Source organism: Syngnathus scovelli, chromosome 2 (genome assembly GCF_024217435.2).
Source record: "Syngnathus scovelli strain Florida chromosome 2, RoL_Ssco_1.2, whole genome shotgun sequence".
Taxonomy (NCBI): domain Eukaryota; kingdom Metazoa; phylum Chordata; class Actinopteri; order Syngnathiformes; family Syngnathidae; genus Syngnathus; species Syngnathus scovelli.
In genome coordinates this window covers 28,511,823-28,531,895 of record NC_090848.1, presented here as the reverse complement: position 1 = coordinate 28,531,895, position 20,073 = coordinate 28,511,823, and the positions used below count along the sequence as shown (strand labels likewise).

Sequence of the window (20,073 nt, the reverse complement as noted above, 5' to 3'; positions counted from 1 at the left end):
CCGTATATTCCGCACCATAAGGCACTTTGGTTTAAAAGGCGCAGACTCAACTGTGGGGTCTATTTTGTATTTAATCCACACATAGGGCGCATGCATGCCATGACTTACGGTAAACAAAAAAATGTCACGGGAGCAAGACAGTGAGTTCGGTTGTACTTTATTCTACTGTTTAACCATGTGCTCTACTGTACTCACATTATTGTTAATCGATATTCATACACAGATCCGTCCAAGTCCTCATCTTCTGTATCCAAATTACGCAATTGGGCAAGTTCGCCATTAAACATGCCAAGTTCCATCTCGTCATTGTCTCGTCGTCATGTTGCTCTTCTACAATGGTCCTGGCTTTCCAGAAAGCTCGAATTGTGCCTCGTAATCATGTCTCTTCCATTTTAGAGGGTCCTAATGCTGTTTTCTTTGTACAAATGATATTATTTATTCATCAATGGCGGCGGAGGTACGTACTCTACGTGTTACGTGAAGTCCTCTGATTGGTTTACCTCCCTGATCTACGTAAAACCTCATCTGATTGATTCATCGGGTCTACATTGTACGCCGGTTCAGTACGTCTGTATGTGGCGGAAGCCACACAAAACAACTTTACAGATTTGCACAAACGATAGTATTTATTTATCAATGGCGGCGGAGGTACGTACTTTACACAAACGATAGTATTTATTTACAAATGGCGGCGGAGGTACGTACTCCTCTACGTGTTACGTCCAGTTCTAATTGGTTTACCGCCCGGTTCTACGTTGTCAAGTGGCATGGTGGTACAAGATGGTGTATAATTGGGTATCGGATTTGGCCCAGGCACATTGGCTATCCTAAAACATGTAGTAGTTCCAAAATTTCACCAGGATGGTGTTAGAGCTTGACATAGGGGTGACCTGATGGAAACTAACAAATCTAATAAATTAAGTTGTTAGCAATTGGGAGGACACGACCTGTTCAAACACGTAGCAACACACAACTTTGGAATATGATTTTGCTTTGCCATAATTTTAATCTGTAACAGCTTGAGCAATATCATTATATATGTTAAAGTTAGAAGAACCCATTATTATGTCTAATGAGGATTATCTGTTAAATTGACTATTCTGAAAACATGCTTTATTGATGTTGCAATGTTTAATCAATATCCAACATTTAACATTGTTGTTCCATGTATACATGAATGTATTAAGTTGTGTGGAGACACAAGAGGTTGTTTGCTATATTGGTGGAATCGGTTGAAAGAACGAGCAAAACAGGAAACAGCTGCATCCGGTAGCAGAGTACAGTCATGCGCAATGGTTACTGCATTAAGCAAGGTTGCCAAGGCAACCAGTGGTTCCCAGCAGGCATAAAGGAAGTGGGATGAGGTTATGCATTCCACACATACCAATGTCATACATTCTACACATCCCAAGAATGTCATGCATTCTATGCATTCCAAGGATGCCATGCATACCAGGCATTCCATACAAACCAATGAGGTCATGCATTCCTCTCCAATGAGATAATGCCAATATGACCTAATGCAAGAATTCTGACCTTTCACCTACATATTCCTATGAGGTAATGCCAGGAGGAGCTGATGAGCCTATAAAAGCTTGGTTCCGCACAGGAAAAGGGCTCTCCCTCGCCAGTACGCTGGCATTGTGTGGCTGGAGCCAAGAAGGCCTTTAGACGAAGATGGATTTTTCATTCTTTTTGAGATTGGACCAACATCTACTAAGATGAATTTCTACAGTCTTTGAATTGGACTTTGTCAAATTTTAAGCTTATAGATAGGCTAGGAGAGAGGACTTGGGGCCAGCAGGAAAGGAATATGCCATTTTCAAGACGTGGTCCTCCTCTTGAAGACCGCCTATCTATTCAGAATTCGATTTTGGAACAAAGGAGAACTGATCACTCAACTTGTTCAACCAAATATCATTTTGTCTCCTCTTTTGCTCTGAGTTTGGTGAGTGGAATTGTTGTTGTTTGTGCAACTAGTAACTCTTTTTCCTACTTTGTCATTAAACTTCTTCTTAATCCTTAATTCGATTATCAATTATTTCGTATTAACTATGTTGAGCATGGTTTTTGTGCAGTAATTAGAACTTTAAATTTTCTTTATTTCCCTATCATAGTCATTCTTTGAATCCGTTCAATTCTTCTTAAAGTGAAGACAGCTTTAATCCTTAACATCAGGAATTGTTAGATCTGGTTCGAAGTAGTTATCTTGAGCTCAGCTAGGGCGAGTGCGCTCTAGTAAATCAACGAATCCCTGCAGTCTTACCAAAGACAGCTAAATTTATCCGAGCGAATACAAGAACTACAAATCCAAAAAGGGAAGTGTTAGGGTTTTTCAGATTATCCTTATCGTATGATTATGTTGGAATGCAACCGGTAATAAATAACCTACCTTGTCCCATCCTCCACAAGGTCGTAAAACATCCCCTGATATGTTTTGACTAGAGCACAAGGGCTTCCTATTCAACCTGCTCTTACCCCCACTCTGTTTCTCTTAATAAATATGCCCTTGCAGGAGGGAGAGTTTTAGACTACACTCCCTCAACGTGTGAGCTCTCCACCTGCAGGTGTCTAAAAGGACTTGCTTGTCTCTCGTGTGGTTCTTGCAAAATAAGTTGGAGTGAGCAAATCTCTAACAGGAAGGAGCCGCTGTAAAAAGGGCGCGGTCGCTCCGACGTCAGGTCTCGACCAGGTAGTTACTGGCGTAAGGGTGACTTTAGAGGGATTGGCGTCCTAAAAAGAATCAGTTAATTTTTTACGAATTGATATCTTACAGGCAGTTAAACTCGGATGAATCATTTCCCGCCCCGACCTGGAAACTCGTCTCCCCATGAGGGCTGCGTTACAGCAGAGGGGTCGAAGGGGAGTTTAACCAAAAAAAAGCACCAAAAAAAGCCCACCATCACAGGATTGACTGATTACAGACCCGTCGCCCTGACATCTGTGGTCACAAAATCCTTTGAGAGGCTGGTGTTGAGCCACCTGAAGGACATCACAGGCCCCCTGCTAGACCCCCTGCAGTTTGCCTACCGGGTAAACAGGTTGGTGGATGATGCGGTCAACCTTGGACTGCACTACATCCTGCACCACCTCGACACCCCAGGGACGCATGCCAGGATCCTGTTTGTGGACTTCAGCTCAGCGTTCAACACTATCGCTCCTGATATTCTCCACCAGAAGCTAACCCAGCTCACGGTGCCGGCCTCCACCAGTCAGTGGATCACCAGGTTCCTGACCAACAGGAGGCAGCATGTGAGGCTGGGGAGCATCACATCTGACACATCTGACACCTGGCACCTCTATACCAATGACTGCTCCTCAGGGGACTCTTCTGTGAAGCTCCTGAAGTACGCGGACGACACCACTCTCATCGGCCTGATCTAGGACGGGGACGAGACTGCGTACAGACAGGAGGTGGAGCGGCTAGTCCACTGGTGCAGCCAAGACCACCTGGAGCTAAACCCGCCAAAGACCGTGGAGATGAGAGTGGACTTCAGGAGACCCCTCACCATCCTCAACAATACTATTTCCACCATAGACACCTTCAAGTTCCTGGGATCCACAAACTCCCGGGACCTGAAGTGGACCAGCCACATAAACTCTATCCGGAAGAAGGCCCAGCAGAGGTTGTACTTTCTGAGAGAGCTCAGAAAGTTCAACCTGCCACAGCAGCTGCTGAAAACCTTATACACTGCCATCATCCAGTCTATCCTCTGTACCTCCATCACTGTCTGGTTTGAATCGGCCACCAAACAAGACAAGCACAAACTGCAACAGACAATTAGGTCTGCGGAAAAGATAATCGGGACCAACCTCCCAACTATCCAAGACTTGTACCTGTCCAGGACCAGGAAACGTGCAAGTAACATTTCCACAGACCCCTCACAGCCAGGACACAGTCTGTTTAAACTCCTCCCCTCTGGACGGCGTTACGCCAAAACCAGCAGACACAGAGACAGCTTCTTCCCTCAGGCTGTCGCTTTGACTCAGAGTCATCAATGTGCAATAACATCCTGTACTCGTCACTTAAATGTTGTTAGTTACCTGAATGTTGTCAGTCACTTAAATGTTGTATAGAGACCGAGATCAACCGGGTCAAATTCCCTGTTTGGCATGCACAAACTTGGTCAATAAAGCTGATTCTGATTATTAAAAGGTGCACTGTTTTTTGAGAAAATTAAAAGCTTTTAAGTGTGCCTTATGGTGGAGAAAATACGGTACTCTGCTTTCACGAACCCTAATTTATATGTGATAGAAAAGTAGTTAAAACGATCAGCCACTTATACAATCAATAAATGTATCAATACATGCTTGAGCGTTTTTATATAAATTCTAATGATTCCTACCATTTAAATCCGTGGTCATCATGTTGATGAAGGCCAGCAGGTTGTGTGCCCTTTGGTGAGTGTCAAAGGTGCTATTTGTCAGCTCGCTGAGTCGATCGGCTTTCGCTGCAGTCTGAGGATGCCAAGGTCAGCACGCACATAAACAGTGTGAATGGGAATGTTTATTTTCCACCAAGCACTCTCGTTGGATATTTGCAGTTTTACATTCTGTGATGTTGGCTGGGCTGATAGTGAGATGCCACAGTGTTTAAGTGTCGCCAGGCTTCTTGGACAACTTCTAAACTAAAGGGTAAACTTCTTGGACACATTGAAAAACAATCTTGTCTTGATGACAAGAAAACTATTGACTGTCGCTGTCGAGTGCTTATCTCCAGTAACCCTTTCTGTAGTAACCTAAAACTATGCTTGCTACCCCAAAATACATATGCAGAAAACAACTACATAAAATAAATACTGACTTCTACTTTGTTTACAGATACAATAGAATTAAGTCTGTTGTCAAAATAATGTGTAAAAAGTGTAGTGCTTGATAGAAACACGCATTACCTTATCCTGCAGCATGTCCACGTCTGCGCTGATGTTTACAATCTCGCCATCCAGTACAATGGCGCGATGACGGCTACCATCCAACGAGCTGTTGTACTTCTCAATGGCATGCTGTGATGGCCACAAGATGACAACCAACGTATAAGGACAAAGTTCACAACCACATGGATTGGTCAAAGTTATACAAACATCCTTTCCCAACTTTTTAAGACACACACTCAGTATCTCCCAGCATCACTACCTCCCAAAATCCCCACGTCACCACTAATAACAAAGTTGGTTGAATGTATGTTGTTATGCTGTTTTTGCAGCATAGAGCAAGCTTTCCCAAACATTTCAAGTCATGCACCCCCTTAACACTCTGACACGATTGATGCACCAATACCAATATCAAGCCACTGGCAAAAATGCAAACCTTAACCCTCTAATTATATTTATGAAGGCACAACTCCCTGAAACACTCCATTGCAAATAGCACACTCCTGTCAAGCAAAACGTTCCTTAAACACATAAAAAAAAAAAAAAAAATGATGACTATTTTAACAATGTGGACAAGGATTTTCCAAACTTTTCATGCCAACAGGCCTCTAAACACCCTGATACAGTAGGTGCATCCCTGACGCCAAACCCTGCAACCCAAAGATTTTTAAATGACAGAACAGCCTTTCCTAATTTTTTTATTGCACACACCACCTTTACCATGCCTGCAGAAATAGCACACACACATCATGACACCACTACAACAGCCCCCTCAACTCCCCAAAAGTAGATTAATAATTTTCAGCCTCTTGATGTACTGATGTTATGTCATATAAAAACTTTATCCAAACTTTACACATTTTAAGTTACAACGCCTTTCAACGCAACAGCATATTTAGCACTAACTGCAGCAACGCAAACCATCCGCAACCTACTTAAAACAAGAAACAAAAATAACGCAAATCATCTTCAACCTACTTAAAAAAAGAAACAAAAATAAAACATACAAGAATATATATGTATGTGTGTGTGTGCGCGTGCATATGTTTGTGTGAAACCTACAGTAACATCGTCAACAGATGCGTTGAGCTTATGCAACTGTGTCCAGGCCATGGCGCTGGCGTTGAGGTTGTGCAGCTGCGCAGCGAGCAAGTCAAAGTTGATCTGATGCAGATCATCCAGCAGGACGATGACGCAGCTGTCACATGCTGCCATGGTAATGGACACTCACATCACATGACATGCCTGTATGTATGCTTGTGTGCTTTTGTGGGTATGAGGGGCTGTCAGGGTGTTTCAGGGTGTTTTGCTACCTCTCACATTCAGTACAGAAAATGAAAGCAGTTAGGTATGATATTTCAGTTATAACAAAGGCGTGTTGTGTGTGTGTGAATAACTTTTTAGTAGGGACTGTTATTGGAACACGGTGTGTTGACTGCTGCCTCTGATCTTTCTCCTGCCCCCTCCTCCCCAAGGTCTGGGTGATGACTGAATTAGAAGTTGCTGTCTGGATTCTGTGCCAAGTGACCAGAGAAAGATCCAAGGTGGACCATTTTCCTGGATGTACATTTCTGCAGTGACCAATTGGACTGGGACATACTTCGCTCAAGATGTCCTGTTTCAGCACTTTATCTGATCAAATGGACTTTCACGTATTTTTGCTAATATTGTCTACCATTACAGTACGTGTTAAATGTTGCCCACTCTGCATCCATTGCAGCCTGGTCATACTGGACTGGAAGGGGTTTGCAGTCTCTTCTCAAGATTTACTATTTATCCCATGATTTTTTTTCTTGCACTCCTATGGGTTAAGATTAAGGGATATTGTTAACATGTTTTTCAAAGCATGTAAAGCCCCTTGAGACATTTTTGTTATTAAGGGCTATACAAATAAATTTGACTTGACATGACTGTGAAACCATTTCTGCAGTAGTGAGAGAAACATTTTAGCAGTGTGTGTGAACAAATGTTGCAATATAGTGTGTTAGAGCATTTCAGTACTGACAGTATTTCACGAGTGTGCGTTAACGTTCATTCTGAATTGAGTACCTGATGATGGCTCGTGTGTGTGTGTGTGTGTGTGTGTGGTTGTGTGTGTAGTGTTGTGTGTTATTACCTTCGCAGTGCAGGTCATGATCATGCGCAACGGGTACGTTGTGTTCTTGTGAACAGATTTCACACTGTTTTCCTGTCATACCATCCCGACAGTGGCACTCTCCGGTTCGCGGGTTGCACTGACCACCCCTGCAGTCGCATTCTGATCTCACAAACAAGTCACAACTTACCTTTGGCGGACATTAAGTCACAAACCAACTTGTTTGTGTGTGTGCTCGCTCACGCTTGCATCCATCAACTCCATAGTCCCAGAATCCAGGAGCACACTGACGACAGTTGGGTCCGTTGACTCCAGGATGGCAATTGCACTGACCACTCTGGGGGTCACAAGGCTGCACCAGTGCTGCCGAAGCGCCACAGTCACACGGTTGACACCCACCGCATGACTCAAAGCCGAACGAGCCGTCCTGAGAAACAGGAAGAATTACATGTTTATTTGGAGCTGTCAACAATATTGAACATGGAAATAGAAATACAGTTGTCTGCCGGTAGCTGGGTCAAAATGTCTCTGTTAGATAAATTGTGTATATATGTTATCATGCGTTCCCTAATGAGTACTTATTAATAAAGTTATTGCACAGAATGCTTGCTGTTTCGCCTTGCAGATGTCCACCAGTTCACAACAAGTCAAACAATGCTGTCTGGAGCTTCCTGACCTTCTACACCTCTGGGAATCCAAGAAAGTTGGTGATAGCTCAATCTATTTTGTTAATGTCTGCACATGTCATTTTGTCTTTGCACTCTTTTCACATGACTTCGTTTCACATAGCATTTTGTCCTTGCACTCTTTTCGTTTCTCATGGCATCCTGTCTGCGACTTCTAGTTTCACATAGAATCTCGTTTCTTCTCTCATGAGACAAAGCCCATGCTTTCCCCCCCACCTATCAGGGGCTAGTCTCACATTGTAGGTAGGGCATTCCAAATAAAAAGAGTGGGGAGTGCAAACAGATTTCAGTGTAGTCGGATTGCTGTAAGTCTGAATCCACTCCTCGCGAGAAAAGACTCAACATTCTGCCTCACTGGTTTTGTCTGCTGATCCTTTTGCTGATTTTGAACCTAACTGTCTCCATTGTAAAAGCTTGCGCAGACATGTCATATAAAAGTCAATGTTTACTTTACAAATAGTTTGTCTGCTTGCCTATAAAGTGTGAAATTAGACAAATGTTTCTGAGAGTCAATCACTTATTAATTTAGACCCATTGTGACTGGGGCATCCAACCAGCAAATCCCAAAGGCTCTGCTGATCATAGACTTCAATGCCATAATTGTCACAAAAGCCCTGGTAGACGAGGCAGAAATCGGGTTTTGGCCTTGGCCCCAAAGACACAGTGGAGAAAACAAGAATCTCTTGGTTGGCTGCAGCGAGTTTCAGCATGACATTCCTGTCACTGCAGTGTTATGGGTTTAAAAGAGCAAAATAATGGTGGATTGAAGCTGATGACCTTGCAATCATCTCAATGGCAATGTTGGTGATGCGTCAGGCAGAATTTGGCATTGAAAAAAAAGTCTGCCCCATAAAAGCTGTTAAACAATTGAGCAGGCTTATTTTCAAAGCACATGCATTGGATATGGGAAGATCGCTGCTAGCTAGCAGTAGCTGAATTAGCATTATAATCTAGCTTTGTTGTAGCTCAGCTCTGCAGTTTGAAATCTTTGATGGCCATTAAGCGTTTCAGAATAGGCAGCAGTTGCTGTTTGGAATTGTATTGTTGACATCCAAGTTTGACTGCTGCAGTAATCTTTTTATATTTCTTTATTTATTCACATATTTACGGTGTAGCAGAGCACAATGATAAGGCGTCACATCAGAGTTCCTTTACTTCAATATTATGTGGGTGCCAAGTATATTGGAAAATCCACTTTTTTTGATTTTATATTCATTTTATTGTGGAGTTGGAATCTCCAAGATAATTGAAAAGTGAAACCAACCCCCAAGGTGTTGCAGAGATACTTTTATGATCAGTTTGAGGGCTTATCTTTTACTTCGTTCAGTTTTCTCCATTTTCTATTTCGTATTTTTATCTATTACGTCACATCCTTTGGGTCGGGACCACCAAACAATGTAACGGGTGTGGCCAAACGGTTTTGCAAATCCGCCATCTCTATTAGTCAGAGAGACTTTTGTAGTCCAAACAACTCAAGGTTGCTGAACTGGAGAGATCAAATGTTCTGTTGTTGGATGCATCAATCCACACAAATCATTGCACCGTCCCCCAGTATCAGAACCTCAAAGTGGTGCCTTGTCAAATTTCATTTTTCAAGCAGTGTTCCCACATCTGTGTGCAAAGACATGCTTTTTCAAGGACGAGTGTTTCAGAAATCTACTGCCTATAGGCACCTGTACATTGGGGTTCACCCCGGTGAACGAGGGTAGCCTCGCTCCATCTCCGGTGGGGGAATGGATCCTGACTGTTGTTTGTGTCTAAGCACCAAACGGCAGCTTAGAGTATCCACCCTTTTGGGAGTCCTTGGAAGAAGTGCTGGAGTGTGCTCCTTCTGGGGACTCCATCGTTCTGCTGGGTGACTTCATTGCTCACGTGGGCAATGTCAGTGAGACCTGAAGGGCGTGAGTGGGAGGAACAACCCCACCGATCAGAACCCGAGCGGTGTTCTATTACTGGAATTCTGTGCTTGATATGGATTGTCCATAAAGAACACCATGTTCAAACATAAGGGTGTCCATGTGTGCACCTGGCACCAGGACAGCCTAGGCCTCGGTTCGATGATTGACTTTGTAATCGTGCCGTTGGATTTGCGGCCGCATGTTTTGGACACTCAGGTAAAGCAGTCCACATGTGTTTTGTGGACCAGGAGAACGCGTTCGACCCTGTTCCTCGGGGAGTTCTGTGGGGGACTGCATCGGGAGTACGAGGGGCCGATCGCATTGATATGGGCAGTTCGGTCCCTGTATCACCGATGCCCGAGTTTAGTCCGGATTTCCGTCAGTAAGTCGGATTCGTTTCCAGTGAGGGTTGGACTCCATCAAGGCTGCCCTTCGTCACCGCTTCTGTTCATAACGTTTATGGAGAGAATTTCTAGGTGCAGCCGAGGCATTGAGGTCGTCCGGTTTGGTGACCTCAGCATTCAATCTCTGCTTTTTACAGAAGATGTGGTGCTGTTGGCTTTTTCAACCCGTTATCTCCAGCTCACACGACTGGTTCGCAGCAGAGTGTGAAGTGGTCGGGATGAAAGTCAGCACCTCCAAATCTGAGACCATGGTCCTCAGTGGAAAAAGGTGGAATGCCCTCTCCGGGTCGGGGAGGAGATCCTGCCACAAATGGAGGAATTCAAGTATCTTGGGGTCTTGTTCATGAGCGAGGGTAGGACGGAGCGTGACATCGACAGGCGGATCGGTACAGCGTCTGCAGTGACAAGGACTCTGTACAGGTCCATCGTAGTGAAGATAGAGCTGAGCCAAAAGGCAAAGATCTCAATTTAGTGGTCGATCTACTCTCCTACCCTCACCTATGGTCACGAGGTATGGGTCGTGACCGAAAGAACGAGATCCCGGATACAAGCGGCTGAAATGAGTTTTCTCCGCAGGATGTCCGGGCTCTCCCTTAGAGATAGGGTGAGAAGCTCGGTCATCCGGGAGAGACTCGGAGTAGAGTCGCTACTCCTCCACGTTGAGAGGAGCCAGATGAGGTGGCTCGGGCATCTCATCAGGATGCCTCCTGGACGCCTCCCTGGGGAGGTGTTCCGGGCATGTCCCACCGGTAGGAGACCCCGGGGACGACCCAGGACGCGCTGGAGAGACTATGTCTCTCAGCTGGCCTGGGAACGCCTTGGGATCCCCCGGGATGAGCTGGATGAAGTGGCTGGGGAGAGGGAAGTCTGGGAGTCCCTCCTAAAGCTGCTGCCCCCGCGACCCGACCCCGGATAAGCGGAAGAAGATGGATGGATGGATGGATGGATGGATGGATGGATGGATGGATGGATGGATGGATGGATGGATGGATGGATGGATGGATGGACGGACAACCTCCTGCTGAACGTCAATAAGACCAAGGAAATCATTGTTGACTTCCGGAAGGGTCACACAACACACCTGCCGCTGATCATCGACGGTGCTGTGGTGGAGAGGGTGAGCTGCACCAAGTTCCTGGGGGTGCACATCAGTGAGGACCTCTCCTGGTCCGCAAACACCTCGTCACTGGCAAAAAAAGCTCAGCGCCGCCTGTACTTCCTGCGGAAGCTCAGGCGTGCATGTGCTCCTCAGGCAGTCCTGTCTACATTCTACCGTGGCACCATTGAGAGCGTCCTCACCAGTTGCATCGCTGTCTGGGGTGGTAACTGCACTGAACAGAACTTGAAGGCCCTGCAGCGCATAGTGAATACGGCTGGTAAGATTATTGGTGCTTCGCTCCCCTCCCTGAAGGACATTTACACCTCCCATCTCGCCCGCAAGGCAACCTCGATTGCCAGAGATGTGAGTCACCCGGCTCGCTCTTTGTTTGACCTTCTGCCCTCTGGGAAGAGGTACAGGAGCCTGCGCTCCCGCACCACCAGACTCGCCAACAGCTTCTTTCTCCAGGCTGTTAGGGCCCTGAACTCGCTACCCCCTTCTGCGTAGCGTGCGGCACTGTTGCGCGATTTTCGGGAATGTCTGCTGTACGCGCACTTGCTCCTTTTTTTTCTGCTCCTCTTATTTATTTATTTATTGTTGTGTTATTTATTCATTATTTATTCAGCACGTTTTTGTTATACTTGTTTGTCTGTTGTGAGCCATGTCTTGTCACCGTGGGATAGGGGGGAACGAAACTTCGGTTTCTTTGTGTGTCTTTGGCATGTGGAGAAATTGACAATAAAGCTGACTTTGACTTTGGATAGATGGATGGATGGATGGATGGATGGATGGATGGATGGATGGATGGATGGATGGATGGATGGATGGATGGATGGATGGATGGATGGATGTTTCCACGTCTGTGGGCAAAGTCATGCTTGTTCAAGGACCAGTTTAGGAGATTCTCCTTTTGCAGAAATAAGTCTAAACACTTCTTATGGCTTCCAATGAGAGTCTGGATTCTGGTTGAAGGTATTTTTGACCATTCCTCTTGACAAAATATCTCCAGTTCAGTCAGGTTTGATGGTTTCCAAGCATGGACAGCCTGCTTTAAATCACACCACAGATTTTGAATAATATTCAAGTTTGGAGACTGAGATGGCCATTTCAGAATGTTGTACTTGTTCTTCTGGATGAATGCCTTAATAGAATTTGAGCAGTGTTTGGGGTGGTTGTCTTGTTGAGGTATCCAGTCCCTACGCGTCTTCAACTTTGTCACTGATTCTTGAACATTGTTTGCAAGAATCTGCTGATACTGACTTGAATCCATGCGACCTTCAACTTTAAAAAGATTGCCAATACCTACACTCGCCACACAGCCACAGAGCATGATGGAACCACCACCAAATTTGACTGTGGGTGGCAAGTGTTTGTCATGGAATGCTGTGTTCTTCTTCCTCCGTGCATATCGCCCCTTGTTATGTCCAAATAACTACATTTTAGTTTCATCAGTCCACAGCACCTTATTCCAAAATGAAGCTGGCTTGTCCAAATATGCTTTAGCATACCTCAACTGACTCTGTTTGTGGCATGTGCGCAGAAAAGGCTTCTGCCGCATTATTCTCCCATACAGCATCTCCTTGTACAAAGTGCACTGTGTTAGGGTTTTCCAGGTTATCTTTATCGTAGGATTATGTTGGAGTGCAACAGGTAATAAATACCTTACCTTGTCCTCCTTATCACAAGGTCATAAAACATCCCCTGACATGTTTAGACTAGAGGGCAAGGGCTTTAGCCAGCCTACCCATACCCCCACTCTGTTTCTCCTAATAAATATGCCCTTGCAGGAAGGAGACTTTTCAGATTTCATTCCTGTAGCGAGTGATCTCTCCACCTGCAGGTGTCTAAAAGAACTTGCCTTGTCTCTGTGTGGTTCTTGCAAAATAAGTTGGAGTGAGCAAATCTCTAACATTTTGGTGCCGAAACCCGGGACCCTCATACCCATCATCTGGCTGACGGAGGACGACGCGCTGTACACCGTCGACGGGCCAGCGTCCACTAGCCGGACCTGGTAAAGAAAGACCTGGGAAGGAAATTCTTCGCTGGGCCAGCATCTTAGGTCTGACAGAGGTGGATTGACGGGACCCGGCAGTGCAACGAACCAGGGGACAAGTAAGTCAAAGGCCTGAAGTTGTGTGATTGTGTTGTTGTGAAACGCGTATATAAAAAAACAAACAAAAAAAAAAAAAAAAAACACAGGTGCACATGAGATTCGGCTTTGGTTTGTCCGGGCTATGAGATACGGCTTTGGTTTGTCCGAGCTATGAGATACGGCTTTGGTTTGTCCGAGCTATGAGATTCGGCTTTGGTTTGTCCGAGCTATGAGATTCGGCTTTGGTTTGTCCGAGCCATGAGAAAAATACAAAGCGCTTGAGTTTGTGTGGTTGGGAGTGTGACTGGTAGGATAAATTGACTAAATAGCAGTTCTAGCATTGATCCACGGCAATAATACAGGCTAGTAATTTGTTGAAAGGTCAATTTAAACCTGCATTGAGGATCCTCAAAGACATAGTTAAATAAATAAATAGTAATAAATAGTAATAATAATAATAATAATATTTTTGAGACAAAGAGATTGTAAAACCTAGAACTACTAGAATTAAGATGGGAAATAAAAACTGTAAATCTCTACCTCTTGACGGAGATGAGAAGTACATGGCGAGTAGATTTCTTAATTGTATGCAATATATGCCAAAGTGGAAGAAAAAGTATGGAGTAGAAGGGAAGTTGAGAGTTGAAGTGTGGAAGATAGTAGTTGATGTTTTAGAAGAGAGTGTGGATAAAAAGAAAAATGGACTGAAAAAGAAAACAAAAGAAAGAGAATTGGATTGTGCTAAAGTGTGGTTGAAAGCTTCACAAGAGAGAAAAGAACAAATCCAAAAGACAAAAGATAGAAAGATGAAAGGTGATGAGGCTGAGACTATGTTTGTCAGGCCGGAAGACAATGAGGCCGGAGTGCGCAGGCGCACTGCCGCGGCCACGGCTCCCGCCGACGCTGAAGGCGCAGCTCGAGCAGAGGAGCAAGAGGGGCCTTCCGCTCGTACACAAAACTTGTATCCAAGCTTAACAAACCTGCAGCCCCCCCCCCATATAACAGCAAAAGAAGTCAGGGTCACATTACTAGAAGTCCTGTACAAACAAGAAGTTTGACCACTGCTGCTAGATTTTCTCAAAATTTAGACAAGGTTGATGTGTGCCCAATGATACAGGTGCCAAACCCTAATGTAGGGGAAGGCCAACTCCCACATACATATGTTTTCCGGCCATGGACTTTGGAAGAGGCAAGAAAAGCTGTTGAAGGGGTTACCCCTGTTGCTGAAGACCCAGCTATATGGGCAGAGGACATGGCTGGAATTATACATTCCTATAGACTGAATGGACATGAGGCAGGAGAAGCTGCAATGTCCTCCTTGGGAAAAGACTGGGCAAAGGTTAGGGGAAATTATACAGGTAGAAATAATCAAGGGCCTTTTCCCTATCCCGTTGAGGGAAATCAATTGGGAGGGGAGTATGCAGTACAATGGAATGGTCTTGTGCAAAGAGTGCGAACTATATTTCAAAGACGAGCGAATTATGGTCATTTGGCAGGAATAAAACAGAAGCCTGGCGAAGATACTGATGAATTTCGTTTGAGATTTGAAAAAGAATTCAGGGTGCATAGTGGCATCCCATTCAATGATACAGCTGAGAGTGCTTATCAACAACAGCTTAAAAATGCGCTCCTCACTAATTTCCGCCCTGAAATAGGCAACTGGGTGAGGAAACATTTGGTGGAAGTGGATGTTGCAAGTGTGACAACAACTATGCAATGGGCCAGACATGCTGAAAAAGTGATCAAAAAAGGCAAAAGTTCTGATGTATTTCATCTAGATAATGATGATGATGAACTAGATGAAGATACAACAGTCTTCTTCCAAGGGTCCCAGCAAGCCAGAGGAAGAAGTAGAGGCCAACAAGGTCGCAGGCCGCCATATAATTCAAAGCCCCCACGAGATTCTGACAAGTGTTGGAACTGTGGGAAACGAGGACACTTAGCAAGAGTGTGTCGTTCTGCAAAGCAATATCAATCAAAGGGTGCAGGAAGGGGCGGGGGAAGGGCCAAATTCTCGGCATGACTAGATTCCCCCCCCCCCCCCCCCCTTGACCTCTGGTGCTCCTATAGAGGAAGAAATAGTAGATGTCCATACAGCATGGGACATTCTGAGTACATTAAAAGAAAAACCATATGTTACTCTAAACATTGGAGGCAGTGATGTCGAGTTTTTGTGTGATACTGGGGCTTGTAAAACCGTGATAAAAACTAAAGTCCCAAATCTAAAGGCCTCCCAAAATACTATTTGGGTGAAATCTGCTGATGGGCAGGTACACAAGGAGAGTATCTCCAATCCAGTTGAAGTGAGAGATAAGGAAACTGGAAGCATGGCTTCAGTTTCGATTGTCCTATCCCCAAAATGTCCCATAAACCTGTTGGGACGAGATCTGATGACTCGGTTGGGAATTGCAATAATTCCAGTAAAGGATGGCATGCGAGCATGTAGAGTGAGAGATGTGGACTCATATGCTGCACAGGCAGGTGAACAGATTTGCTGCTCCTATGCCATCCCTCCTGAACGAAATCCTAAACTCCCAAGCAGATTGCTGGGTGAAGCTCGAAAACAATTGTCCCAACCTGAATCAGGAATGACTTGTACTGAATTACATGTCACCATGAATATTCTCACTGATCCACAAGATGACTATATTGGAAGTTTTCTCAGCGACACAGAAGTAACTTTAACAATCACTGCTCTGTACACTGATCGCAGGTCATTTGCGGCTGCCGCTGTACGCCTGCCCGCTCCTCAGAAAGATAGATACAAATTGTCGGCTGTACCCCACATCTCATTGTTTAAACCTCACAGTATAACGTGGGCAGATGTGGGTTCCCGAATTAAACTTGCTGGATCTGTGACTGATTATGAGGACAAAGGTGATGGGTGGAGCTACAGTACCAGTTGTGACGTGTGGAAGCAAACAGTGTGTGAAGTGGCTGTAGGCAGAGCAGGCGCTTGTGCGCTTCCCTGACTAGTTGACATTTGTTTGAGTGAAAAGGAGGAGGGGGAATTGGCTGGGCTTCCTGAAAAACTGTGGACCAAGGGCCCATCTGATGTAGGTCTTTTACGATCCATTTCCCCAGTACAGATCAAACCAAGATCAGAGTGGCGTCCGAGAGTTAAACAATATCCTTTAAAACAGGAGGCAATGTTATAAATGATCTTTTGGCAGGAGGAATCATTAGGGAATGCCCGGATTCTCCTTGCAACACTCCCATTTTTCCAGTCCAAAAGGCCGACAAAATTAATTGGCGAATGATACAAGATTTACGAGCAGTGAATGATGCAGTGCAAACAAGAGCACCCAATGTGCCTGACCCACACACACTTCTGAACACTTTGAAACCTAATCAGAAGTATTTCACAGTAATTGATCTCAGCAATGCATTTTTCTCAGTGCCAATTCACCCAGACTCACAGTTTTGGTTCGCTTTTACCTTTAAAGGACAAAGCTATACATACACCAGATTGCCACAAGGATTTGCTGATAGTCCAACTATTTTCGTTCAAGCTATCATGTCCTGTTTGGCTGATTTTCAGATGTCAAACAAAAGCCAACTTCTAGTTTATGTAGATGATCTCCTGGTAGCCTCTGAAACTGAAGCTGCTTGCAAGGCAGACTCCTTAGCATTGTTACACTATCTCTGCAAAACAGGGAATAAAGTGAACAAAAATAAGTTACAATGGGTCAGACAGTAAGTGAACTATTTAGGTCACACTTTGTCGGCTTCTGGAAGACAGATACAAAGAACCAGAAAGCAGATTATTTCAGATACACTGAAACCTGAAACAAAAAAACAAATGATGTCATTTTTGGGGCTCTGCAATTACTGCAGAGCATGGATCCCATATTATCCGGAAAAAACACAACCGCTGGTGGATATTGTGCATGGAGTTCCCATGACAATGACAGAAAAAATCATGTGGACACCAGCAGCGGATGATGCTTTTGTAGTGCTGAAACAGGCTCTGATAGAAACCACAACTCTTATCTTGCCAGACTACAATAAAACCTTTGTGCAAACAGCAGACTGCAGGAATGGTTTTATGACCTCAGTGTTACTGCAGAGTCATGGGAGCAAACTAAGACCAATTGCATTTTATTAAAAAAAACTGGATCCAGTGGCTCTGTCTTTGCCAGACTGTGTCCAAGCAGTATGCGCGGCGGCGCTTGCAGTGAGACAATCTGCAGATGTGGTGCTCTTTCACAAAATGGAGCTGCTGGTTCCACATGCTGTAGATGTGTTGCTGCTGCAAAGCAAAATGAACTTTTTGTCACCAGCCAGACATCTGTCCTACACTGCTATACTTCTGTCACAACCACACATTGTGATAAAGAGGTGCACAATCCTTAACCCAGCAACGTTGATCCCGTTGCCAGGGGATGGAACACCACATAACTGTTTGGATGCTACAGAACATCTACAGCTGCCCAGAGGAGATTTAAGTGACACGCCACTTGACAAGGGGGAAAAGTGGTTTGTGGATGGATCATGTTCAAAGGATCCTAAAGGAAACAATCAAAGTGGTTATGCAATTGTGAAATTGCCAAACCAGATTGTTGAAGCAGAGAAGCTTCCATACACCAGGTCAGCACAGGCTGCTGAGCTGATTGCTCTAACAAGAGCTTGTCAATTAGCGGAAGATAAGGAAGTCACTGTATACACAGACAGTCAGTATGCGTTTTCTACTCTGTTCTATTTTGCGAAACAATGGGAGCGCAGAGGGATGACAACATAAACCGGTAAGCCGGTTACCCATGCCTCCTTGTTAAAAGACTTGTTGCAGGCCATTCTTTTACCTGCTAAACTAGCTGTGTGTAAATGTGCTGCTCACACCACTGGCAGAGATGAAGTCTCAAATGGAAACAGATTAGCAGACAAGATTGCAAAAGAAGCAGCTGCAGGGAGACATGGCCATGAAATTTTTTTAATGGGTTCAGAGGACACACAATTCATAGATAAGACTGTACTGACAGATATGCAGGGCAATGCTCCAATGGTGGAAAAACGAATGTGGACGACAAAAGGTGCAATAGTGGATACAGATAATATCCACCGCATCAATGACAAACCTGTTTTACCAAAATCACTTTTTAAGGCAGCAGCGCTTGCGACACATGGGCCTTGCCATGTGTCGACAGGAGGGATGAAGTCCATCATAGATCAACAATTCACTACCTTTGGTTTAGATGCTTACTTAAAAAATTTTTGTAAAGCATGTCCTGTTTGTGTGAATCATAATCCACAAGGAAACATGAGACCTAAGAGAGGCTCATTTCCAAAACCCTCTTATCCATTTCAAATCATGCATATGGATTTTATTGAACTCACACAAAGTGGACCTTACAAATACTGCCTAGTGATGATTGATGCATTTTCAAAATGGGTGGAAGTAGTTCCATCTAAACGCGCAGATGCCTTAACAGTGGCAAAAGCTATCTGCAAAACCATCATACCAACTCATGGCATCCCCCAAACCATTTACAGTGACAATGGTCCACACTTTGTGAACCAAGTTGTGCAGAACATGGCTGTACACCTTGGAATAACGTTAAAAAACCACTGTGCTTGGCATCCTTCGAGCGCAGGCCTGGTTGAACGGGCAAACTTTACCATCAAAAGCAGGTTGAAAAAATGCATGGAAACAACAGGCAGACCTTGGCCAGAGTGCCTCGACTTAGTGAAGCTCTATATGAGAATTACTCCCACTTCAGAAGGACTAACACCTTTTGAAATCATACATGGGAGGCCATATAGACTACCAGTGTTCCCTGCAGATTTGCAAAAAGCAGATGAAGAACAGACCTTGGCAGATTATCTAATCAGGACGCTCAAACTGAAAGATGTGTCAAATGCAAATTTACTGCCGCCTGATCTCTCCCCCTCACAGGTGGACAACACCATCAATCCAGGAGACTGGGTCTACATCAAGGTCATCAAAAGAAAGAACTGGGCCAGCCCGCGGTGGGAGGGACCGTTCCAAGTTTTGCTTGCTACTCCCACGGCGGTAAAAATCTCTCAACGGCCCAGCTGGATTCACCTCAGCCACTGCAAGTTGCAGAGAGTGCTGGACCCCTAATTCGGAGTGGTGGGGAAGGCTGACTACAAAGGGGCCCCGTCGTTTAGGGCGAGGCGTCTCAATGTTGGTGAAGAATTCATCGATCCCCACTCCGCTAGGCGAGGGGATGTCCCGGTGTCTCTGCCATCCTAGTAGCAACGGGGCTCCATATGCCAGATGGATCCTCTGCTGCGTTGTGGTTGGAGCGTGCTATGGTCTATTGACTCATCTGAACAGACCAAATGACAATGTTGCCCGTGGTAAACGATGGTCACATGATGAGAACTATGAAGACTGGTCATGGGACCCCAGAAACCCATACGAAACCAACACTTGGTACCGGTATGTCAGGTTCACTGTGAGAGCTCACACACAGGAGGGATGCTATGTGTGTTCGAAACCCCCTTCCTCCACGCAAGTTCGCTTGGAGGCCAGAGCAATGAATGTCACTGAAGCAAAATGTATGGCATCCATGGGAGGAGTTGGATATCAGCACCGTGCCGTCGCAGTCAAAGATGCCGACCCTTACCGCCCTGGACTTGCTGACGGTGCCTGTGATCAGCTATTCTGGACAAATCTCAATGTGACTGTTAAAGGACGAACAATACCACAAGTGGCCTACACAGAAAGACCAGCTGGAGTGAATTACACATGTTACATCCAAGGTAACAAGACCCACGTCTGCATTAACGACGACTGCTCTCCAGGAGGAAACTGGATGGGAGCTCTGGACATCACCGATGAGTGTCAAGATAAGAGAGCCATTTCAGGTGGGGAGGGCTCTCCAACCAACATGGCTACACCATCGAACGGAACATACTTCATACAGAATGGCTGGTGGCTTTGTGGTCACAAGGTTTATCCGAT

At 45.0% G+C, this 20,073-nt stretch overlaps 1 protein-coding gene and 1 long non-coding RNA gene across 8 annotated transcripts in view; one reads left to right on the top strand and one right to left on the bottom strand.

The window, feature by feature from the left end:
* Positions 1-20,073, bottom strand: part of lama5 (laminin, alpha 5) — a 463,481-nt gene that overhangs the window by 99,915 nt on the left and 343,493 nt on the right. For all 7 annotated transcript variants that reach the window (XM_049753597.2, XM_049753598.2, XM_049753599.2 and 4 more), the window contains 5 exons: positions 7,210-7,393; positions 6,988-7,128; positions 5,934-6,079; positions 4,893-5,003; positions 4,347-4,458 (listed from right to left, as the gene is read on the bottom strand). In XM_049753597.2, coding sequence (XP_049609554.1) covers positions 4,347-4,458; positions 4,893-5,003; positions 5,934-6,079; positions 6,988-7,128; positions 7,210-7,393 — 694 coding nt within the window. The remainder of the gene's footprint in view (positions 1-4,346; positions 4,459-4,892; positions 5,004-5,933; positions 6,080-6,987; positions 7,129-7,209; positions 7,394-20,073) is intronic.
* Positions 1,601-6,781, top strand: LOC137839650 (uncharacterized). The gene is made up of 3 exons (XR_011085688.1): positions 1,601-1,948; positions 5,980-6,087; positions 6,347-6,781. It is a non-coding gene; the product is annotated as an uncharacterized lncRNA (long non-coding RNA).